This window comes from Mytilus californianus, unplaced genomic scaffold, assembly GCF_021869535.1.
Source record: "Mytilus californianus isolate M0D057914Y unplaced genomic scaffold, xbMytCali1.0.p SCAF_11, whole genome shotgun sequence".
NCBI classification, from domain to species: domain Eukaryota; kingdom Metazoa; phylum Mollusca; class Bivalvia; order Mytilida; family Mytilidae; genus Mytilus; species Mytilus californianus.
Genome location: NW_026262593.1, coordinates 35,014,334 through 35,040,857, shown reverse-complemented (window position 1 = coordinate 35,040,857; position 26,524 = coordinate 35,014,334). Strand labels below are relative to the sequence as shown.

The 26,524-nt window shown below is 33.0% G+C and overlaps 1 protein-coding gene across 1 annotated transcript; it reads left to right on the top strand.

Moving 5' to 3' along the window:
• Nucleotides 1-10: 10 nt before the first annotated feature.
• LOC127719979 (F-box only protein 42-like) lies at nucleotides 11-17,888 on the top strand. The gene is made up of 8 exons (XM_052226359.1): nucleotides 11-236; nucleotides 2,974-3,213; nucleotides 4,195-4,298; nucleotides 7,483-7,649; nucleotides 8,517-8,613; nucleotides 13,859-13,915; nucleotides 14,606-14,722; nucleotides 16,749-17,888. Exons 1-8 carry the CDS (start codon nucleotides 86-88, stop codon nucleotides 17,631-17,633), a joined length of 1,818 nt encoding a protein of 605 aa, XP_052082319.1. The 5' UTR covers nucleotides 11-85; the 3' UTR covers nucleotides 17,634-17,888.
• The last annotated feature ends 8,636 nt before the right edge of the window (nucleotides 17,889-26,524 follow it).

The following is a 26,524-nucleotide window of genomic DNA, read 5'->3' as shown; positions in this document are numbered from 1 at the left end:
GGAGCTTTTCGTTACTTTTCCTACATTTATTGTTACAAGGTTTGGCATTTTTACAGCTAGCCAAATTCCTTACATATGTTTGGAAATGGAAATGGAGTTCGAGACTTGTACATCCAATGTGAATATTGATGATCTGCCCGAGGAAATATTAGAGTTTATTTTGTCCAAGGTTTCACCATATCGTGATGTCAAGTCTTGCATGCTTGTTTGTCGTCGTTGGTACCGTTTAGCTGCAGGTAAAAGATTATTTCCATAATTTGTAAGTCCTAACTCGGATTGTGATTTCCTCATACTTATTGTAAAGCCAATTCAAAAGTCTACTGTTTATTACTCAGTGAGACTGTTCGTGTCGTTTCTAACCCCTGTTTGAAAAGTAAACCCTGGTTTCAATTGATACTAAGAAGATGTGGTATGAGTGCCAATGAGACAACTCTCCATCCAAGTCAAAATTTATAAAAGTAAACCAATATAGGTCATGTAGGTCAAAGTACGGTCTTCAACACTGAGCCTTGGCTCACACCGAACAGCAAGCTATAAAGGGCCCCAAAAATTACTAGTGTAAAACCATTCAAACGGAAAAACCAACGGTCTAATCTATGTAAAAAACAAGAAAAGAGAAACACTTATCAACCACATCAACAAACGACAACTACTGAACATCAGATTCCTGACTTAGGACAGTGTTGGTATGACACCACAGTTTTTGGATACCACCTCAGAAGTCTCATGTTTGCCTCCAGTGCGGGAGTACATGGGTTTGAACCTTGCCAGGTCAATCCAAAGACTTTAAAAATGGTATGTGCTGCTTCTTCGCTATAAGCACAGAGCATTAAAGGGTAAGAGTAAAGACTGGTCAGCTCAGAATCAGAATGATGTGTCTGGGTTGGTTAGGGTGACACGTCTGGGTTAATATATCATCATCATCATCATCTGCAACTGTTATTTTCCAAACTCTTTTCACATGGGTGTTTATAGAGATACAACTTTATTAATAAAATAAACTTATATAAGTTAATTATAATGTTTGAATAATCTCCCCTTAATTTTCTAAAAAAATGTAAATTTATTTTACAATCCCACAAAAATTCTCAAGTTTTGAGATGTAAAAACAATTTTTCTCAGGTTAGCTCATAATTTTTTATTAGAGTTCAATGTTTCATCTCATTAATTCAACAAAGAAACTGATTGCGCAAAGATCTTAAGTATTTGCGCAAGGCCTTCAAAAATTGCCCCTTGGGGGCTTGTAAATGAGCAGTGTTCTGAAGATAACAGACAAATGAGATTTTCATTGTCCATGAAATTACACTTAAATGATTAGTAAAGACATCTGCAAAGGACAGACAATCAAAAATTCTATTAGAGCAAAGAAGTCCTAAGAATTCAAGAAAAGAAGATAGGATGACTTTTTTACTTGTATAAGTAAAAAAATCTGAATGTCTAAGGGACATAACTAAGCCCAATTTTTTTTTTCCTATACAAGTAAATAAAATACACTTGTATAAGTATCCTACAAATTTACTTATATAAGTATATTAATATTTACTTCTTCAAGTAAATAAAAATTACTTGTACAAGTAGTACCCCTGACTGATAGATATAGGAAGATGTGGTATGAGTGCCAATGAGACAACTCTCCATCCAAGTTATAATTTATAAAAGTAAACCATTATTGGTCAAGGTATGGCCTTCAACACGGAGCATTGGCTCACACTGAACAGCAAGCTATAATCTTAGGGCCCCAGAAAATTACTAGTGTAAAACCATTCAAACGGTAAAAACCAACGGTCTAATCTATATAAAAACGAGAAACGAGAAACATGTATGAACTACATAAACAGACGACAACTACTGTAATCAGATTCCTGACTTAGGACAGGTGCAAACATTTGCAGCGGGATTACACGTTTTAATGGTACATTTTTGTACCAAACCTTCTCCCTTTTCTGAAACAATAGTATAACATCACAACATAGAAAAACACACTATAAAATATCAATTGGAAGGCTTAACTCAATCAAAAAACGTAAATTAACACACAATGAAATAAATTTGACCTGTGACACCTGAATGCAAATACACAGTTAATAAAAAATTACAAGGGATAAATAAAGTCAAAAGTAAAGAAACAGGTTTAAACAAAGTTAAAAGTATGATATCACTGTGAAATGTCAAACAATTTTTATAAAATCATCACTTTTAAAGAAACCTGCGTCATATTATACACAGGTAAATGAAAATAATTTTGTTAAGTATACTTCTTCTTCTGTGTGTATAAAATCTTCTGTTTAGGAATACCAACAAATTTTTTTTAATATCAATAAAACTAATCTAACACTTGGTACATATTTGGTGAATATCAACAATAAAACTATACAATTAGTGCTAGATAAAACTTCCTGTACAGGTCCAAGAACAGCATATAAGGAAAAATGAAATAATTTTGATGTTCATAGTACGAAGAAGTGAAAATTTAAGCATTGTTAAGCGATCAATCAATCTTAAATTGAGAATTAGGAAATGACCATCGATAGCTTTTATAACTAACAAAATATCTTATGGGTAATCAACAACACACCCCTCTGCCAAGTTCAAATGAAGTTCATCCTCAAATGAAAAACTGTCAAACGTTAACTCATTTGCTGAATTTTTCATCAATAAAGTTGTTACAATAAGAGATGGGCTATGACAATGCAAGATATCAAAATAAAGTGACGGGTGACAATATCACATTTAGACATGCTGATTTTGAATTCACTGGAACACCTTTGTTGTCATTTAAACACACAACCAATGATATGATACAAACTATCATTCAAAAGGCACGAAGCAAGTCTTTAGAGCTAGATCACATTATGTTGAACCCATTTAAACACTGTATTGATTTTGTCGTGCCCTTAACTATTAAATTGATTAAATTAACAAAAATGATAATTTATCAACCATGTTGTCAATAGTAATATTTTTATATCACAGGTGTGACAAGACAACTAAGACAGACCTTTCAAAATTGTGTATATGAAAGTAAAGTGAAATGGACAAGAATTGCACCAGAGATTGACATAATACGGGTAACAGAAAGATACTCCCATTGTGCTTGTTATTATGACAAGTCACTGTATGTATTTGGTGGATGTACATCAATGAACACGACCTTTAATGACCTCTGGAGATTTGACCTGGCAAGGAGAGAATGGATAAGGCCACTAGCAATGGGTAAATATTATGTAGTAGTTTGATTTTTATAAGCAGTTTCGGCCCAGCATTTTCAGTGTAGCATTGTTGCTTGATTATATAATTACCTTGATTATGCATAATTCAGATTACTGCATTCAATTCTCTCAATGCTATTTCATAGCTTCAGTTGTTTTAGCATTGAGTCAAAGTATGTTTTTTGTTATTAATGTTTTATTTAATATTGAAAATAAGTTTAATTGATTGAACGATCCATAGTCTGTGTATCTAAATGGGCAGTATAGTCCTACAAATTACCAACTAACAGTAATGTTAAATATAGCCAGAACCATTAATAAAATGCAAAATATTGTTAGCTGTGTTATTCTTTGACAAGGAAAACAGTTTAAATTAATGAAATTTGAATTGCAAGAAGGAGACAAAAAAACAGATACAACAGTGTTCTCCCCGAACAATTATAAAAACATCCTGGTAAACAGGGCATTTTGAAATATCATCTTTTTGGTGGTAATTACAACATCAAATCTATAACAAAATCTATTAGAAATCAATTCATACAACATCTTATTCAAGGAATGCAGCAACACATTACCTTGAAGCTAAAACGACCCTGGGAGAACACTGCAGTAATCACTGATAAGTTACTATTATCATATCCAAATTACGACTATCTGATAGTCAAGTTATGATTATCATTTCAAACAAACTTCATGGAGTTACGATTATCTTCCTTAAATTTTCAATTGCTATAATTTTTGGTAACGAGGCCATAAATGACATCAAGAATACATACACACAACAAAACCAAACATATCAACCTGGTGGCGTAGTAATTCTTAAAAACAACAAGTTTACATGAAATTAGCAGAAGACGATCTTACCTATTTCTACCTCAGCCATGTTGGGATTGTGGTTACTGCAATTACCAGAATCAGTTTAACACCAGTCAGGAATGACATGAATGAGAACAAATATGTTATATGTTTATGTTTTTGTTGCTAGGAACCTATCCATCACCTAAGGCATGTTCCAGTATGGTTGTATATAAAGACAGTCTGGTATTATTTGGTGGATGGAGTCATCCAACTCCTTATCCCTTACACCAGGTAGGTTGTAAAGAATTTGGTAAACATTAAAAAAATACAAAACAGCACAGTTTGTTGTATTTAAGCTTTTTATATTTAGCTACAGATTGCTGTCATGTCTGTGCAAACTTTAAACTGTCCATACGATATCAAAATATCAAAAAGGAGACCGTTATGCAATGTTGATTTAAAAACAAATTAACTATGTTAAGATGTGCAATTTTAAGGTAGATTAGGTTTCTTAATTCAATTTTTTTATGATGATGATGATGGATGGTTGCTTAACATCCAGCGGCAAATTAATATGCATATTCAGGACGAGAACATGTTAATGTTATATGAATATCAACCCTGCTTTGTACTAGACCAACCCGCTGAGCCAGAATTTTTAACGTGCTAGTTCACAAGGTAACAGTCCACAGGAAGACATATCACCTTACCCAGACACATTATTCATGTTATTCTGACTCCAAGCCAACCAGTCCTGCGCTTACTCCTAAAAATTTTAAGCAAAAGCTGCAAATGATTGGTCTATTTCATCCTCAACTAAGCACAATTTGATGAGAATTAAGAAATTGATTTGTGATAATTTTTATTTAATAAAATAATACAATTGTATCTTATGGAAATATCGATTTGTTATCCCCAAAAAGTAAATGTTTCAACATGTTTTCCAGTGGCATTCTAAATTTCTGCCCTTCATTGCGATCCATCCCCTATTGAAGAACTTACCTATTATATTTATTTTTGATTTGGTCTCCTGAACATGCATGAAATATTTTTCACTGGACATTGACACTGTTCCTACATCTTTTTAGCTCACCTGACCTGAAAGGTCAAGTGAGCTTTTCTCATCACTTTGCGTCCGTCGTCCGTCGTCCGTAAACTTTTACAAAAATCTTCTCCTCTGAAACTACTGGGCCAAATTTAACCAAACTTGGCCACATTCATCATTGGGGTATCTAGTTTTAAAAATGTGTGGCGTGACCTGGTCAACCAACCAAGATGGCCGCCACGGCTAAAAATAGAACATAGGGGTAAAATGCAGTTTTTAGCTTATAACTCAAAAACCAAAGCATTAAGAGCAAATCTGACATGGGGTAAAATTGTTCATCAGGTCAAGATCTATCTGCCCTGAAATTTTCAGATGAATCGGACAACCCGTTATTGGGTTGCTGCCCCTGAATTGGTAATTTTAAGGAAATTTTGCTGTTTTTGGTTATTATCTTGAATATTATTATAGATAGAGATAAACTGTAAACAGCAATAATGTTCAGCAAAGTAAGATTTACAAATAAGTCAATATAACCGAAATTGTCAGTTGACCCCTTTAGGAGTAATTGCCCTTTATAGTCAATTTTTAACCATTTTTCGTAAATCTTAGTTATCTTTTACAAAAATCTTCTCCTCTGAAACAACTGGGCCAAACTAAACCAAACTTGGCCACAATCATCATTGGGGTATCTAGTTTAAAAAATGTGTGGCGTGACCCGGCCAACCAACCAAGATGGCGGCCACAGCTAAAAATAAAACATAGGGGTAAAATGCAGTTTATGGCTTATAACTCAAAAACCAAAGCATTTAGAGCAAATCTGACATGAAGTAAAATTGTTTATCAGGTCAAGATCTATCTGCCCTGAAATTTTCAGATGAATCGAACAACCTGTTGTTGGGTTGCTGCCCCTGAATTGGTAATTTTAAGGAAATTTTGCTGTTTTTGGTTATTATCTTGAATATTATTATAGATAGAGATAAACTGTAAACAGCAATAATGTTCAGCAAAGTAAGATTAACAAATAAGTCAACATGACTGAAATGGTCAGTTGACCCGTTTAGGAGTTATTGCCCTTTATATTCAATTTTTAACAATTTTTCGTAAATCTTAGTAATCTTTTACAAAAATCTTCTCCTCTGAAACTACGTGGCCAAATTAAACCAAACTTGGCCACAATCATCATTTGGTTATCTAGTTTTAAAAATGTGTGGCGTGACCTGGTCAACCAACCAAGATGGCCGCCACGGCTAAAAATAGAACATAGAGGTAAAATTCAGTTTTTGGCTTTTAACTCAAAAACCAAAGCATTTAAAAGCAAATCTGACATGAAGTAAAATTGTTTTTCAGGTCAAGATCTATCTGCCCTGAAATTTTCAGATGAATCGGACAACCCGTTGTTGGGTTGCTGCCCCTGAATTGGTAATTTGAAGGTAATTTTGCTGTTTTTGGTTATTATCTTGAATATTATTATAGATAGAGATAAACTGTAAAAAACAATAAATGTCAGCAAAGTAAGATCTACAAATAAGTCAACATGACCGAAATTGTCAGTTGACCCCTTTAGGAGTTATTGCCCTTTATAGTCAATTTTTAACCATTTTTTCGTAAATCTTAGTAATCTTTTACAAAAATCTTCTCCTCTGAAACTACTGGGCCAAGTTAATTATAGATAGAGATAATTGTAAGCAGGAAAAATGTTCAGTAAATTAAGATGTACAAACACATCACCATCACCAAAACACAATTTTGTCATGAATCCATCTGCGTCCTTTATTTAATATTCACATAGACCAAGGTGAGCGACACAGGCTCTTTAGAGCCTCTAGTTTATTAATATTGTATTTATGTTGTATCATAGATCAAACTTATTCGTTCAGTGTATGTTTGCTTGATTTTGTTTGAATGTCATTTTGATAGAGTTAAGCCCTTTCAATTGATATTTTATAGTGTGTCTTATTATGTTGTAATGTTACACTACTGTTTCAGGTTAGGGTGAAGGTTGGAGCCTGTTAAAACGTTTAAACGGTTAACCCGCTGCATTTTTATGCTCCTGTCCTAAGTCCTAAAAAAATCTATTGTTTGTAATTTAGACCCCCCATCAGCCTTAATTCTTGATGGAATATGTTATTGGAGTGTCTTGTAGCATGATTTTTTGTCTTTCAGCTTGTTCAGAGGTAAAACCCATAAATCTACAGGATTTTTTTATGTTGGTCCAAAAATAAAATTTGCATGTACATGATGTATTTCAACTTGCATGTATTTGGTTTCAAATCTGATTTTCAATACTCAGTATTTTATGACAGTAAATGTGAAAATGTTAGGCTTCACTGATTAGTAAAGCAGATAGTATTTATTTGTCATCAAATGAAAAGTAAAAAGATTAAACATGTTAAATAAGATTTTTTTGTGAGCATGTTTCACCTTTTCCAGGCTGCAGGATTTTTCTATGAGTTACATATGTACAAACCAGAGGTCAACAGATGGTACCTAGTGACCAGTATTTCTAGAGAACATCCACCACCTACAGCAGGCCATTCAGCTTCTATTGTCAAGGACACCATGCTTCTGTTTGGAGGATCCAGTGTGCCTGGTACAGGGTAAGTAAGGCCTAAATTCCATTTCCTACAGCAGGCCAATAAAATTTCAACTGTCAAAAACAATATGCTTCTGTATGGAGAATCCAAGATACAGGCTAAGCAAATCTTCAATTCCATCTCCTACAGCAGGCCACTTAGGTTCAAATGTCAAAGACACCATGCTTCTGTTTGGATGATCTATAGTACAGGGTAAGCAAGGCCTCAATTCCATTTCCTACTGCAGGACACAAGTTCAAATGTCAAAGACACAATGATTCTGTTAAGAGGATCCAGTATGTCTTGTACAGTGTAAGTAAGGTCTCAAATCCAACTCCTACAGCAGACCACTCAGCTTTCTATTGCAATGATAAAAGACAAAATGATTCTGTTTGGAGGATCCAGTGTGGCTTGTACAGTGTAAGTAAGGCCTCAATTCCATCTCCTACAGCAGGCCAATCAGGTTCTGCTGTCAAAGACACCATGCTTCTGTTTGGAGGATCAAGGTACAGGGTAAGTAAACCTCAATTCCATCTCTTACAGCAGGCCACTCAGCTTCTTATGTCATAGACCCTATATGTTAATGTTTGGAGGATCCAGGTGCAGGGTAAGACCATAGAGCATTCCTTCACCGATCACATATACATATAGTTTTTATGATAAAGTTTTAAGTGTAAAGAATGATTGTAAGGTGTACATGTCTGTCTGACAGGGTTATCTGACCTTGACCTGATTTTAATGGATCATTGATAATGTTCATTGAATATTTTTATATGATTTCTGTAGGTAGACCTTAAGCTGAATGATTTTCAATATTAAATTCAATAGTGATCAGAGCCGGTGATACTTTTCAGCATTTCAGTTTTAATGATTATTAATTGTATATTTTAGAACAAACGACTTGTGGAGATTTGATTTTATAGATTTAACCTGGAAGAAAATTGTAACAGAAAACAAGAGACCAAGCCCAAGATTTGGTCAAACACAGGTATATATAGTTTACTCATGTCATCTAAAAGTGAAGTGCACCAGTAAAAAGTTCAAAATATTTGTACTTTAACTTTGAATGCAGAATATACATGATATACAACTTCATCAGTTCATGATTAATGTTAATTCGTCATAAATGTAAAGCAGTTCAATTGCATATGTTACTAAATAATTATGAATAATTTTTTGTAAAATTTAATATAAAGGGGATCTCTGGTTGAGACATATATCACCTCAGTGGTCAAGAGCTGGAAATATCTTTATGATTGTAAAATTAATTCTTGAATCCTGAGGTAATGTTTTGTTAGATAACCATTGATTCCAGATGAAAAACAGAAATCAAATGCTTTTTGTCTCACCTGTGACAGACACCTAGCCTAGGTGTACTGTTTGTGGTGTAGCTGGCCTTTGAAGTTCTGTAAATTAAAATAAAAAATGTCAACACCCAATTTGAACTTGCATGGTGTTAAAGTATATGTTTTAATATGGAACATAATTTTGGTCCACAATGATTGTCGAGTTTGAGACATTAAGAAGTAATTTATATGTTTATTAATAAATACCTGTTTGAGGACATAATTAGCTCCTTTAGTACTAGTTCATCAGTATTTTTAGCTCACCTGACCCGAAGGGTCAAGTGAGCTTTTCTCATCACTTGGCGTCCGTCGTCCTTCGTCGTCGTCGTCGTTAGCTTTCTATACGCCCGTCAAATTTTTGACGGGACGTATTATGTTATACAAATGTCCGGCGTCCGTCCGTCTGTCTGTCCGTCTGTCCGTCTGTCTGTCCGGCGTAAACATGTCGCACCGTAACTTGAGAATGACTTATCCAAATTTCATGAAACTTAACATAGTTGTTTCTTATGATGGTCAAACGATCTGTATACTTTTTGGTGAAAATAAGATAAAAACTTTTTGAGTTACGGGACTTAGTAACTAAAACAGGTGTGTGTTTTTTTTCACGTCGCGCCGTATCTCAAAAACAATTTATGATTATTGCTTAAAACTTTACACACTTCTTAGTTATATTAATCTTAAGATCTGTATACTTTTTGGTGATGATTCAAAATTTTATTTTTGAGTTATTGAGTATTTTGTTAAAAAGGGGGAGGGGTTTTTCACATGTCGCGCCGTATCTCAAAAACAGTTTATGATTATTGCTAAAATATTTACACACTTCTTAGTTATATTAACCTTAAGACCTGTATACATTTTGGTTTTGATTCAAAATTTTATTTTTGAGTTATTGAGTATTTTGTAAAAAAAGGGGGAGGGGTTTTTCACATGTCGCGCCATATCTCAAAAATGATTTATGATTATTGCTTAAAATTTTACACACTTCTTAGTTATATTAATCTAAAGATCTGTATACTTTTTGGTTTTGATTCAAAATTTTATTTTTGAGATATTGATTTTTTTTTTTAAAAGGGGTGTTTTCACATGTCACGCCGTATCTCAAAAACGATTTATGATTATTGCTTAAAATTTTACACACTTCTTAGTTATATTAATCTAAAGATCTGTATACTTTTTGGTTTTGATTCAAAATTTTATTTTATAGATATTGAGTTTTTTGTTAAAAAAAAAAGGTGGTTTTCGCATGTCACGTCGTATGTCAGAAACTATTTATGCTTATTGCATAAAAATTCACACACAAGACGACGGGCGTATCATGCACCAATGGCGCAGCTGTTTATTACAAAAATTTTCTCCTCTGAAACCACTGGGCCAAATTTAACCAAACTTGGCCACAATCATCATTAGGGTATCTAGTTTAAATAATGTGTCCGATGACCCCGCCAACCAACCAAGATGGCCGCCATGGCTAAAAATAGAACATAGGGGTAAAATGTAGATTTTGGCTTATATCTCTGAAACCAAAGCATCAGTGATCGGGAAGGAAGTGCGCCTTGCGCCAATTGCTCTTATCGACCAGAAATGGCGCATAGAGTGACAAATGTAAGCGCCCGCGTGGCGCATGATATTTTTCACTTCGTTTTGAAACGTTGCGATATCGTCAAATGGATTTCCGATCGTATTTCGTGCCGCCATGTGTGAGTACACAACTGTGTAGTGTTTACTCCAGTGATAGGAGCACCTTAGCCTGGCATCCTGACCCAATCTTATACTTCGTCTACTGTCAAGCAGTTGGCCAGGATCCCAGGCTAAGGAGCACCTATATATTTTTGGGACGTCTCGGATGTTTTCCTATGGTAATAATAGCAACATGCGGTATGACTGATTACCCAAAAAACGTAATTAACCATCATTCATGATATTTTTTTATAAACAACTTTAAATTTGTGAAAATTGGCTAGTACAGGCGAGAATTCTTCTCTAATTATAATCTTTTAAGTAAGCTTGCTATTATTTCGATTGAAAAACCCAAAAGCCTTTTTATGAATAGCATGGTATTTGTCTCCATCAAAGGGGCTTAACTGTCCTTGTCATTTTTTTTTTTGGTCTTTGGCTCGTTTTGACATTTTGTAAACATGCCTTCAGTGAATTGTTGTTGTGTCTTATCAATTAACGTTGCTCTCTACTGTTATTCTTGTCATCGTGATGAAGTAATAATAATACAAGTGCAGAGGAAATGCCAGAAACTTCCTCTAATACGGAACGTCAGGAATAAGTATGGTATCGACGAAGACCCAAATTTAATGTAAAAAAAAATTCGTAAGAATTCTGCAGAACCCAGTGTCTTGCCTACTTTTGCTGTTAATCACAGGCTCAACAAAAATGAGGAAAAAAATTAATAAAAATATTCCTCTCTATATTCTCTTTTGATTGTAAGTAGCTTCTGTCCAAGTTTGGTAAAAATCCAGGATAGTTTATGAATCTAATAAATGTTTTAAAAACTTAAACTGCAGACTGTATGTAATGTTAACTGGAAGAAAAACTAAGTCCATTTATAAGTAAAATACGGAAAATATGGAACAAAATTTTAAACAAAATTTCCTTCTAGATACTAGCTTTTAATCATAAACAAGCTTCTGTCAAAGTTTGGTACAAATCCAAGATAGTTTAAGAAAGTTGTTAAAATTTTAAAAACTTTAACCACAGAGTGAATGTAATGTTAACTGGCAGAAAAACTAAGTCCATTTATAAGTAAAATACTGAAAAAATGACTTTTTTTTTTTACAAAATTTACTTCTGGAAACTATCTTATGATCATAAACAAGCTTCTGTCCAAGTTTGGTAGAAATCCAGGATAGTTTAAGAAAGTTATTAAAATTTCAAAAACTTTAACCACAGAGTGAATATTTGTGGATGCCGCCGACGACAACGACGGAATGTAGGATCGCTATGTCTCGCTTTTTCGACAAAAGTCGAAGGCTCAGCAAAAACATGAACATGAACAAGGGAACAGTACCAGTTTTAACATTGTAAATAAAGGTTATCGTAAATATTGCCCGGTTTGGAAGAAGTTCTTGTATATTCATTGAAATTGAAATTACAAAATCACAGGAACAATATCCATGATATTAATTAGAACCATACTTGTAAGTACAGTGAAATATACACTTTTTTTTTTTTTTTTTTATTGTAAACGAATGGCCCACTCATTTGACAACATGGCCCATTAATTCTAAAAATGGCCCATTGAATTTATTTTTGGGGGGCCCTGGGCCCATAGAGAAAAAATCCTTCCAGATCACTGAAGCATTTAGAGGAAATCTGACATCGGGTAAAACTGATTATCAGGTCAAGATCTATCTGCCCTGAAATTTTCAGACAAATCTGACAACCTGTTGTTGGGTTGCTGCCCCTGAATTAGTAATTTTAAGGAAATTTTGCAGTTTTTGGTTATTATCTTGAATATTATTATAGATAGAGATAAACTGTGAACAGCAATAATGTTCATCAAAGTAAGATCTACAAATAAGTTGTCATGACCAAAATTGTCAGTCGACCCCTTTAGGAGTTATTGCCCTTAATAATCAATTTTTAACAATTTTTCGTAAATTTTTGTAATCTTTTACAAAAATCTTCTTCTCTGTAACTACTGATACAAATTTAACCATACTTGGCCATAATCATTATTAGGGTATCTAGTTTAAAAAATTTGTCCGATGACCCCGCCAACCAACCAAGATGGCCGCCATGGCTAAAAATTGAACATAGGGGTAAAATGCAGTTTTTGGTTTATATCTCTGAAACTAAAGCATTTAGAGCAAATCTGACAGGTGGCAAAAATGTTCATCAGATTTAGATTTATCTGCACTGAAATTTTCGGACAAATCTGACGACCCGTTGTTGGGTTGCTGCCCCTGAGTTAGTAATTTTACAAAAATTTTGCAGTTTTTTGTTATTATCTTAGATATCATTATAATATCTAATATCTAATACTATTAATTATGATTTTAACCTTATTTTACATGATTTCTAAAGCATCAGTAAATACAGGTGAGCGACAGAGGCTCTTGAGAGCCTCTAGTTTGTTTTAAGTATAGTTCAGTGAAAAAAATAGAAATTTAATTTCTGTGGTCATAAATTTTGTTGCTCAGTCTTAATCTCATCTTAAATGATGTCTAGACAAATCAGAATAAACTAGTAATTTTCCTGTAATGCAACACCATTTCTACATTGCTCCATTATTTATCATAGCCAACTTTAGCTTTTAAGGGATTTGACCTTGATTTGTAGTTCACTGAAGATTTTTAAAAAGTGACAACAGAAAACTAATACATTCTCAGGTGAAGTTTTGGTTTAAGGCAATTTACCATGAAGTCAAGGTCACATTAGATTTAAACTTGAAAAATAAGGAAATGTTGTTTGATTGCCAATGAGACAGTTTTCCAGCAGAGACCCAAGGACAAGGCTGTAAACAACTAAAGAACACAGTATGGCCTTCAACAATGAGCAAAACCCATACTGTATAGTAAGCTATAAAAAGCCCTGTCATAACAACAACAACAAAATTGAAAGATTTCTAAAATATATATGCAAAATTAAACTTTTGACCCAGAGTGAGGCATGGTATTCATAAGACATATTCTGGTTTGTTATTGCCTAGTTCTGTCGATGGGTCATGAGTTAAAGTTCAATGCAAGTGTATGTTAACTAACAGCTTCACTATCTTTATATTAGTATTAGCAGTATTGTGCAATTAAATCAGGAGTGTGTATAAATCATTGATCAAAATAAATATTTATTTGAAAATAGTTAATCAAATTATGCCTCTTTAGATTAGTTTTTGTACCATTTTAGAAATCTATTGTGTAATTAAGAATTTCATTTTAGGTGACAGTAGATGACCAGCATATATTAGTTATAGGTGGTTGTGGAGGTCCTAATCAGGTAAAATATTGTATTGAATATAGAACACTGTAAAGGTATTTATGTTCATGATGTAGTAATTTTTACTACAGTATTTTGAAATTCTAAAACAAAATTCTTTCCAAATATTTTAAACTTTATTTTATCAGCAATCAAAACAGGCTTCGTGGTTACTGTGAAACTACCTGCTCATTGTGAATCAGAAAGGGATACTAACAAAATTCCAAAGAGTACATTGAATCTAAGTCCCTTTCCTTATGCATTATTGTCAAAACATTTGTCTTCTAAACCCTTTTTCCTCATTAGAAATTTAAATTGAAAGAATTAGTCACACTTCCTTTCATAAGAAAGAAAGGCCAACACAGATACAAACATCTTGTTTAAAGAAAAGACAAATACATACATTGTACAAAATTACTGATTAAAACTAAAAGTTCTCGAAAGTTAACAATATAATGAACAAGATGCTTGATTTGTCAATTGCCAACATATTTGTTTTTTAATTGACAATTGGCATGCCTATGGGAACTAACTGTGCTCTTTTATTCACTGACTTATTCCTTTATTTGTATGAGGCAGACTTTATACAAGAAGACAGAAAAGAAGCTGGCATTATCCTTTAACTTCATGGTCCACTATATGGATAATCAATTTAATAAATATCAATAAAAGAAGATTTGTACAAATTGTAGACATCTATTCTTATTTCAGATATTTAATGACATGTGGTTGTTAAGCATGGACAAGGATCCCTGGGAATGGACAGAGGTCAAGGTCAATAACACAGACTGTGCTGCTCCTCAACTATGGTGTCATCCAGCTTGCAAGGTAAAAATGCACATAGTAAACAAAAATATAATTTGTTTTTATACCATATGAAGATTTTATTTACAGTTATTCCTCTGCCACATGTTATATGAAACACTGTGTGTCCCCACCTGTATATGAAATAAGGAGATGCTGTATGATTGCCAATGAGACAACTATCCACCAGAGTTCAAATGATGTAGATTTGAGCAACTATAGGTTACTGTACGGCCTTCAACAATGAGCAAAACCCATATTGCATAGCATTTTATAAAAGGCCCTGACATAGACTTTTGGCAAACATATCCTTAATTCATATGAATACTCTGACACAATGAGTCTGGTCTTCCAGTGGTTTTGTACCTTTTTGACCTTGCACCAGGAACAAATTGTATCTTTTGTGTGATAAATTGTAAAATATAGAGTCGTCCATGTTTTCACAGCTTTATGGTCCAGCTCCCTGAGCACCTGAGATCACCCCTGGTTTTTGGTGTGGCTTGTGTTGCTCAGACTTTAGTTTTCTGTTTTGTGTACTGTTTGTCTTTTTTTTGCCATGGTGTTGTCAGTTATTTTCTACTTGATGAGTTTGAATGTCCCTATGGTATCTTTCGTTTCTCTTTTATGAGAACTCAGTGGGTGAGATTGTGTGAATGACTTCCTCTGCTAGGAAAAGGTTTTCAGAGTTAGTCACACACAAATAGCATAATAGAGTCAATCAAGATACATTCAAGAAAAAGGGGTTGATGTACATAATACATTAACAAGATTAACTGACAAATAATTTAATGTGAAAATAACTGTGCCAGTGTATTGAATTCACACCTTCCAGGTAAGAACAAGATGAGTTTACTCTCTCAGTGACTCACAAATGAATGTTGTTTCCTCCAGCATTAAAACTGTTTAATTGCAAATTTCTAAATGAATGGAAATGTAAAAAAATAGTTCAAACTAGATCATCAAAGAAGGTTAAGAATCAGTAAATTTTGCTTTCCTTTCTCTGAAATAAGTCTTATAATATAAAGGTTCAACTACAATAGAATATCATCAACATATAACCATCAATTATACACAACTACCATGTTATTTATAACCATCAATTATACACAACTACCATGTTATTTATAACCATCAATTATACACAACTACCATGTTATTTATAACCATCAATTATACACAACTACCATGTTATTTATAACCATCAATTATACACAACTATCATGTTATTTATATATACTATTGGAAATTTTTTTAAATGACTAAATACGGATTAAATCATGGAATTATATTATTACAACACTTATTATAATAATTTGTGAAAATAGAAATTGTGCTGTAGTTCCTGAAAGCAGTTATTACATACAATAAAATCTGAATTCTCAATTGAACTGTGCTGACTACTATGGTTATTAATTATGTAACTAATTGAAAAGTACAGGCATGTCTTGCAAGTATTTAGATGAAGACTGAATACTTACAAATAGATATATTTCTTATATAAATAGTACTGTGTTTCACTAGTTTAATTGTCATGATTGTAATATAGTAAAGTATCAGCAAGGAGAAGGGAAATGCAATTTTCTTTGGATATACAATTGTGAATCATTATTGCTTTGAAAAATATTTTGAATTAGGAACAAACCTGTCTGTGCAGGATAGCAAAGAAAATAAATAATACTCTGTAAATGTGAGTAGTTTTTTTTAGGTATCCTAAACTTTAGGTTTATTTACCAGAAGAAGAAAAAATAGTTACCTGAAACCAAAGCATACAATGATAATAGAGTCTTAACTATCTGTCTATACTATACTGCTTTAGCTATAACATCCACATATAATACAAATTGGTCAAGCAGGTGGTATCAATTTGTGAGTTCTACTGACCGGTTTTCTAGTTGCTGTAATATATAGAACTTTTTTGTATACAAAAAAAATAACAAAAAGATGTAATTCATTATATAAATTGGCATTTTAAAAGCAACACATTCCTAGCAGTATAAATATCTACATGCATTTGGAGAACATTTCATATATTTGACTTTATTTTTTTTAGATTGGTAACATGATCACAGTTTTAAGTAAACCTACAAAATCTGTATCAAAACCAACATCACAACCCAGTCCTAACTTACGTCCAGTTGAAAATATACAACAAAATAGAGTTTGGGTGCCACCAGTTGAAAGAGAAATACCACCATCAGATAGAGGTGGTGAAGATCCTGGTCCCTCACACAGGATGCCAACAGCAGGCCCTTCTCATTATGGGGACCAGAGGTATAACAGTTCCAGCACAGAAAGTGATGAGGAAAGTGGGCCCCAATTTAAACGACCTTCAGTTGTAGAAAATGACTCACCTAGGCAACCGTTACAACCAGGTCGTTCAAGGTTAGAGCCATCAGATCCAGATTCTTCAAGAAAATTAGGTGCAATCTTAAATTATGTTGAACAACAAAAAAAGTTACAGTTAAGTGCAATGGAATCAACCTCAAGTGTTCGGTCAGGTTCTCCCTCAGTACGTCCAAATGCAATGAGCAATAGACAAAAACAACTTGAAGCTCTGAGAAAAATGGAAGAAAAATTACGGGAAAACATGGCACAGCAAGCAAAGCAAAAACAAACTGGACAGAGTAGAAATACTGAGGCTCAGAACGTAATGTCTTCTCGGCGAAGAGATCCACATTCACAAATGCATTTACATGTACTTGACATTGCAGAGGTTGTACAAGGTCATGTGACATGGCGACCTATAGATGAAAGCTTTTCATTGGATGCTCCCGATGAAACAATATTTTATTCTTTATCTGAAGGTCGTGGTGAACTTATTATGTTTGGTGGTATTCAACGTGATATACAGTCCATGCAAAGAGGCGTAGACTTGAAATCTCACCTAGTCAGTAATATTCTTTACATCTTGTCTCCGCTGAAAACATCCATTTGATTGTAGTTCAATTTGTTAGCTTTTTTTGTCATAAAAGATATTTATGAATTTTAGGAAATGTGCACATATTTATGTTTACTTTTAGGATGCTAAAATTTTAGTAAAATTTTAATGGCATATGAAATTTATCATGTTTATACAGGCATTCATTTTTATCCGTTTTGGATGACCATGCATTTAGCACAACAATAAACACAATTTGTATTTTATGATTAAAATTATGAATACAAATAAAATAAAAAGTTTCATTTTTCACTTGCTTCTTGAATAACCTTAATCAGAAATGCTTGAGAGCAACAGTTTGAGTAGCATTTTATATAAACCATTCAGTCATGTCATTAGCATAATACCTAATACAATGTATTATACATTTTGAAACGACATGGTATCTAAAAATTATTCATAGCTCTATGATTCTCAAATAAACTTACAGCTTGACAGAATTCAACCAAACTTAAGGCTTGACGGAATTTAGCCAAACTTATGGCTTGACAAAACTCAACAAAACTTATAGCTTGACAGAACTGAACCAAACTTACGGCTTGACAGAATTCAACCAAACTGATAGATTTACAGAATTCAACAAACTAAGAGCTTGACAGAACTAAACCAAACTTACATCTTGACAGAATTTAACCGAACTTACATCTTGACAGAATTTAACCAAAGTAACATCTTGACAGAATTTAACCAAAGTAACAGCTTGATAGAATTTAACCAAAGTTACATCTTGACAAAATTCAACCAAGCTTACTGCTTGACAGAATTCAGCCAAACTTCCTGTTTGACAGAACTGAACCAAACTTACAGCTTACAGACAGTAGACAGGTGTGTATTCAATTTGTTAAGCTTGACAATGCTCTGATTCTTAAAAGATTGTGAATAATTTAACAGACTGTCAAATATCTACCATCAACATCAAAATTCTCCAAATAACAGAAAGATTTGACAAAAGACAACCACTCACAAGATTTCTGACTTGGGACATGTCTTCTGATATCAATGATAACCATGATAGATCCATAATATCTACTTAAGTAAACTTATATGGGTGAATTGGGTTATTTACTTGTTACATATACACATTTCTTAACCTGTCATGTATTGCTGTTATTGGGAAATGTTTTTTAGTGGGGGATGAACTTTGCTTATTTGTCATCACATAAAATGTGCTAAATATCTGATGCATAAATAATGGGTAATAAGCAACCATATATTGGTTTAATGTCCAAATTTAAACCCCCTGCCAAAAGTTTATGAATTGGAATCATAAAAAATCACTACCCGAAATAATATCCACATAATTGGTTTTAGTGTCAGTATGAATTCTCTATCCCAATGAATTAAAAGAACAGCATTTTTATTGCTGACATTCATATTGATAATAGCTGAATCATCTTCAATTACTGCATAGATCTTTTCACTTTCATAGTACTCTGACATTTGTCAATAACCACTAGTATTCATATTATTTGAAGAAGATAATGGAATTAAAATTAACTGTTCAGTTGAACAATTAAAATGGAATGATTGCATAAATACTTTTTAAACCACAACTTTGCCTAAAATTAGACAATAAAGATAAAAAGGTGTTACTCAATATCATTGATATGTTCATTTGTAAATTTACTGTTTTTAAAATCTTGACGTATTCCAAAGACTTTAAGATTTTTTTCCACCAAGAATATATTGCCTAGACTTTTTTGGCACAGCTTTGCATGAGGGAGATATATTTCTGAATTTAAATTTTCCAAAATTTTAGAACAGCAAATTTCAATCAGTTAATATCGGTATTTTCATGCCAGTATCAAAGTACTAGCTGGGGGGTGGGTCTTTTCACCACCGAACACCACCGCACACCGCCGAACACCACCAAACACCCAAAAAGACCACTAACCCATAAGAAAAATAGTAATTTTACACAATAAAACAATAAAATCGATTAAATTATGTAAAATTTAATCCTATTGTCATGTTTTTTCACATTTTTATGTGCATTAGAGACGTTAAAGTTGAGAATCAAAATTAAAAAAAAAACGCTTCCGGATCCAGCAATATTTTAATGTGTTCGGTGGTGTTCGGCGGTGTGCGGTGGTGTTCGGTGGTGAAAAGACCTACCGGCTACTGGGCTGGTGATACCTTCGGATATTATCACCAGAAAAAAAACAGTATGTGAAGAAAGGTTACAATTAAATCCATAAAAAGCCACAACTCGGCTTCTATGTGACTGTCCATGGTTCAAATGTGCATCTGTTATTTCTAATAACATTTATTAAGATTAGTTGGTACAAATCAGATTTAAAAAAAAATGAATGGGTCTAGGAATACACATCCTACATCAATCTTAAAAGACCCAGATGTTGCAAAGCACCTGTTCTACCTCCATGACAAATATGTTGTTGTTCCCGCAGATAAAACCCCTAACAACATAGTTTATGTGTGTAAATCACATTACATTAACTGCTTGATAAATGAATAGGTATTTATAATTCACTTGAACACTCGGCATATACCTGAGAGACACTTACTAAGGAGGAAATCCTGAATAATCATAGGTCTGTTTTATGTTCCTTTGGAATTTCAACCAAAAATGAAAAACTGGATCTTCCTTCGCTGTATCGGATACCTAAATTACATACAGGTAAGTGTCCTAACATACAACGTTTTCTTGCTCGGTCTTGCTTAAGTGCTCCACGAAACCACTTTCTAAATTATTATAATTTTGTAAGAAATCAGACGGGCCTCAAAATGATTATGAAACAACCTATTATAGAGGCGGCATGAATCAAAATTGTGAACTTTCCATTTCTATGTAGCAACGTTCCAGCAGAGCATGCATATGGAGAATATATATATCCCAGTTGATGCAATATTTCAGGGCTTGCGTTGTCCATCATGATTTCCTTGATAGAGGTTTGCTGCTCACAAGGAAGCCATTGAACCAAGAGTTCCAAGTGAAGTTGAAATCGTCCTTTGAAAATTTTTAATGGCACCATCACGAGTTGGTTGACCGTTATGGAATATCTCTTTCACAGATGACGATGGATATGTTCCAATCGTCGTAACCACATTTCCCATCCTTTTCGAAACTTATTACCGGATTTGTACTTATAAGAGCAACAACATAGGTGCCACATGTGGAGCATGATCTGCTTACCCTTACGGAGCACATGATATCACCCACGGTTTTTGGTGGGTTAATTCGTATTGATCAGTCTTTAGTTTTCTATGTTGAGTTTTGTATACTGTTGTTTGTCTTTTGGTCCTTTTTCTTTTTTTTTGCCATTGCGTTGTTAGTTTATTTACGACTTATGAGTTTAAATGTCCCTTTTGTGTCTTTTGCCTCTCTTTTGTATGTAGATAGAACATATAATTTAAATATGAAAGATAAACGTTAAGAATTTTAACAAACATTCTTTAACCCTTTCACAAATTGAAAATAACAAATATATTAAACTTTAAATCCAAATAAATATATACTGGCTGTTATGGCGGAAATATATTCAAACAATCCCCATAGAAAACATTGACTATTGACTGACTTGACGTAATATATATAGGAACATTCAAATGCTATGTTGAACCAGGTTTAAGTGACGAATACATTAAGGACTGTCACGAACAGTTTCTTTAATTTACCGTGTATCATATAAATTCCAATATCAATTGTTTGTTATTTTCCGAGCATCATATATAAAGTCCAATATCAAGGGTAATCGTGTAATAAAAGATGTCGTTTCAGTTTTTGGTCGTTGGAATAATTATATGTACTAAGTTAACATAGGACAGCAGTGCTACAATACTATCTTTTGGTCTTTGATTAGATTTTCGTACAACCACTGGGTCGATGCCACTGCTGATGGACGTTTTCTCCCGAGGGTATCACCAACCAAGTAGTCAGGACTTCTGTGTTGACAAGAAATCTCATTTTTATGTTCATTTTCTGTAAATTTACTGTTAATAAAATCTTGAAGCATTCGAAACACTAAGGTTTTTTTTACCACCAAGAATATAACGGCATGGCCTTAGCCTTATTTGGCACAACAACTTTTCGAAACTTTACGGTTTTTAATGCTTTTCAATTTCGTATTTGATTTTGCCTTAATTCTTTTCTGATTCGAGCGCCACTGACGAGCGAGTCTTACATATAGACGAAACGATCATCTGGTGTACCAAACAACATAAGCTTGATACGGTAACATTAATAAATTAAATGTTAACAAAACTTGGTTCGAAATACTAATGATTTTCTATTCCAGGAATAGAATGCTTTAGTTGTATTTTGCGAAACCGTTAGGAATGTTTGGTCCTCTATGCTCTTCAACTTCGTACTTTATTTGGCATTTATACTTTTTTTTATTCAGGCATCACTGATGCGTCAGACGAAACGTACGCGCGTCTGGCGTACAGAACTATAAGCCTGGTACCTTTGATGAGACTTTCTTCATCCTTCTTTAATTTCAAGTACTTTCTTATTTAGCAATCTTTTGAATGTTTCACAGGTAGCCATGCTATATCAATGAAATAATACATTTACTTATGTTGTAAATCGTGTCACCAATTGCATTAAAAGATGAATCGTCCGATTAAAAACTGCTATAAAAATTAACCCATAAATGATTTAATATTACTTCCCTTTTTCATTTGTTTTAGTTTTTGCAATGTTTTTTCTACTTCATTGTAAGGTGCTTGATATCATTACACTATTTTCTGTGAAATAATTTCGGCTTTGACTTTTTAAAACATATATGACAGTGAACGACAAATTCATTAAAGCACTATTTCAATAGAGCTTAATAATATCAGAGACATATAATACAATCTCTGATAATATAAATATAATACAGCCACCGTAAATTTTAACACATAAGTGACTGAGATCAATCTGTCAATTCAATTTTCTGGGAGACATTTAACTTGACAATATGATAAAGCTGTCGTGTGCATTTACTGCCATTTAAACTTTTTAATGCCACCTACGATAGTAGAGGGGCATTATGTTTTTCGGTTTGTGCGTCCATTCGTCCGTCTGTCCCGCTTCAGGTTAAAGTTTTTTGTCAAGGTAGTTTTTCACTGAGATTAATATGCAAATTACTAATGAATATTCATGAGATGAATAATTCAACAGATTAATATCTTGGTCTCCCGAACTCTTGTCATTATAATGAAATGCGGTTCCTACAACCAACATTCGTAATAAATTTCAAGACTTAACAACTTTTTTTGCTAACTCATATTCATAAGTTTGTTGCCTATAATTCAGATTATTACTAACAGTATATCGGGATTTTTTGCTTAAAACTGTTAAAGCATGGTCCCTTTTCAAAAGTCTTTCAACTGTTACCCTGATTTCGCAAGGTAATCTTTTATATTTTTTTTACGTTCATATGCTATAATAGGCACTTGGGGAAAAAAGTTCACTGCATTGTTTGTATTTTTACAGATTGTTCCAATGTGTTCTTATAATTTTAATAAAGTTTTTCACCATTTGGTTATATTTTGTAATGAGAGTAAGTGTATATTTTTCTTGTTGTATCAGTCGTTAATAACGTAGTTTTTCTATACGTTGTATTTTTAATGTTTTTTATAAAATATCTAGCGCCAAATTGAAGGACTAACGAGTCCTGTCCCCTAGTTGTTTTAAGCTTGTAATAGATTCAGATTAAGTATGCTAATTAGATATGTGCGCAAAAAAATGCGCACAAATCTCAGTGTGTAATTTTAAATTCTCAGTGTGTAGTTTCAATTTCTCAGTGTGTGTTTTTTCAGTTTATTTCATCTCAGTGTGTCTTTTTGAAATCTCATTGTGTAATTTTCAATTCTCAGTGTATACTTTTCAATTCTCAGTGTGTGTTTTTCATTTTTTGTAATCTCAGTGCGTTTTTATGAAATCTCCGTGTGTGTTTTTTAGTGTTTTAATCTCAGTGTGTGTTTTTTTAATTCTCAGTGTGTAAATTTTTCGAAAAATGGTTTAAACATAGTTTTGACGAGAACGGTTTACCATATTTAACATTATTATGTCAAGATTGTTGTAACGTTTTTTTTTCAATTTTGTAACGTGAAAGGCTGAGTAAAGTACAATTTGAATTTTCTCAATTAGCTGTTGATTCAATAAGAAACAATACATGACTTCAGACGAAGCGAAGAAATAAAATAATATACTGTTATAGTACACTTACTGAAATGGTAATGGAATCACAGTGTCGATTTAAGATCCTTACAGGCATAATTGTCATAAACAAACAGTCTGTTTTTAAAGATTTTTTAAAGGCAATTACGGTTAATCGTAATTTTATAACCTTCAAGGAATTAAAAGTAATTATGGTAATTTATCAAGAAAAATACGGGTTAAAGACAAAAACAAAGGGTTTCTCGCGTGATCTTCTGTTGCCTCGTTAGTTTTGATTTTGTTATGAATTGGATTGCCCACTAATGCAAACGTAGCTTGGTATAAAGATTTACCCTCGTCCACCCTACAGGTATATTATGAATTTATATTATGTCAAGTTTGAATATTTCTGTTTTCCAAGGGACACTCTTTATCTAAATTTACGAGAAAGCAGACGATCTAAAAAAGTGTTGTTTTGTTCTTACAGTCCTTTAAAACTTCGTTACTTCTATCATGTATATTGTCACTTGTATATTGTATATTGTTTATAGATTCATACTGATCACATGGGATTGGAATGAGAGATGAGATTGCTGCTGCTTTGTTGTGCATACCTTGTTGTCTTGTACGAAATATGGTACATTACCAACCGATTGAGAAGTGACAGAGAGCCTGAGATAATTCTCTAAATAACGAATGTTTACTTGTTTTAGTGGAAATTAATAAAATCTTAACTTATCACTACTTCTGTGGTTACTTGTCTATGTTACAGTAAATTGTCGTCCCTGTTTGAAATCTGTAACTGATGCGAAGTAGTCCCAGACTTCAGTGTCGCATGTTTTGAAAGAAAAACTAACAATGTGAAATCATGAAATGTCCCCTTAAGAGATTATAGATCGAACAAAGTTATTATGATATAAAACTCTCTGATTATAACGTGACATGCCAGCGTCAAGAGGAATTTTCCACATTATAACAAATTTATTCGTCCCACTACTTCATGATATAGTCTAGCATAATAATTAACTGATGTAATGAAATTTTGCATGATTACATGGGAGATGCTGTGTAGTAAATTAACGTATTAAGGTGAAATATTCACAGACTATTCTTATTGCGGACAAGTTAATTGCGAATTATATAAGACATGGATGTAAAATCACAGACTGCGATGTTTTTTTCGGCTGTTACAATATACAAAAAGGAGATGAGATGGGATTGACAATGAGACACCGTCACAACTATCCATCAGAGATCAAATAATGTGGGTGTGAGCAACTATAGGTTAACCTACGGCATTCAATGATGAGCAAAACCCATACCGTATTATAAGCTCGTATAAAAAGGCCCGAACATGACAAAATGTCAAACAATTCAAACGAGAAAATAAACAGCCTGTTTTATGATAAAACAATATACGAAAAACACATGACAAACAAATAACGACAACCACCGAGTTACAGGCTCCTATGGTTCGACAGGCACATATATCATATGACAGGGTTTTAACATGATTGTGAGCCCTCAATCCTCCCCTTAACCTGGGAGAGTGGTGAAACAGCACTACAAGTGTACTCCACTAGGTATAATTCTTAAACAATTGATGTAGGTGAGAGAGAGGGAAAAAAAATTCAAAACAGTCAAGGTAGTTACATGACACTTAGTCGTTTACTTCCGTTTTCCTCGTCTTTGGTAACTTACTGTCATATCATACCACATCTCCCTATTTCTACAGAGTAATAACATCATATTTGTCTTATAATACAATATCTGATGGTATCGATGTTAGAGGTTAGAGAGCTTCTGTTGTTGTCTTTGTTCTGGGTTGTGTTCGACAACTTTCTGATAGTCAAGATATGGCTACCATAAAAAGGAAACGGTTATTCAATAAATAATAATAGATTTGCAAACAACACCTCAGATTGTTGTCTCATTGGCAATCATACCAAATCTGCTTACTGTTTGTATTTTTTTTTTATATATATGAACATTGAGAGTAATCCTGGATCCGCCATTGCTGGTGAAAGAAAGACACAAATTCTAATTTAAACACATTGCATATGAATTTGATTTAGTAAACTTTTAATGCTTCAATAATCAACCTCAACTAGCTATGCATGTCCGAGCATGCGATTATGGACATCACTTTTCTTATGGAATTCTCTCTGTATTTCTTCTATTTATATTATTATTTTTTGTATTCATTACATGGATAAAACGTCATTCTTGTATTCCAAAGGTTTTATTATTCTATAAATAATCTTATATAGAATGATTAAACCTTTGGATTATAATCTTAAATAGAATGATAAAACCTTTGGAATATAAGAATGACTTTTTATCCATGTAATGAATAAAACAAAAATCGTAATTTAAATAGAAGAAATACAGAAAGAATACCATAAGAAAAAGTGATGTCCATGTTTGCACTGATAACGTGATATGTAATACGATAGAGGAATTTTTCCAAAGTGACTACAACAATGACAATGTAATTGTGACAAGTACTATATGTGACTTTTACTTGAGTGTAGTTTGTAAATATATGAAATAATTTCATTGAAGCTCCATTAGCAATTTTTTTACGTGATGAAGCAATTCTGACATATCTTAGTCTAAAACTTAAAGTCACTAATTGGATTTAATTTTAATAATCAAAGATTGAAAACATCTTAATGTAATAAATCAAAACTCCCAAATCTAATAAATGCAAACGAAATTATACATTACCAGAGACTTGTCTGTGACATTACATATAAAATAATATACATAATCGTATCAA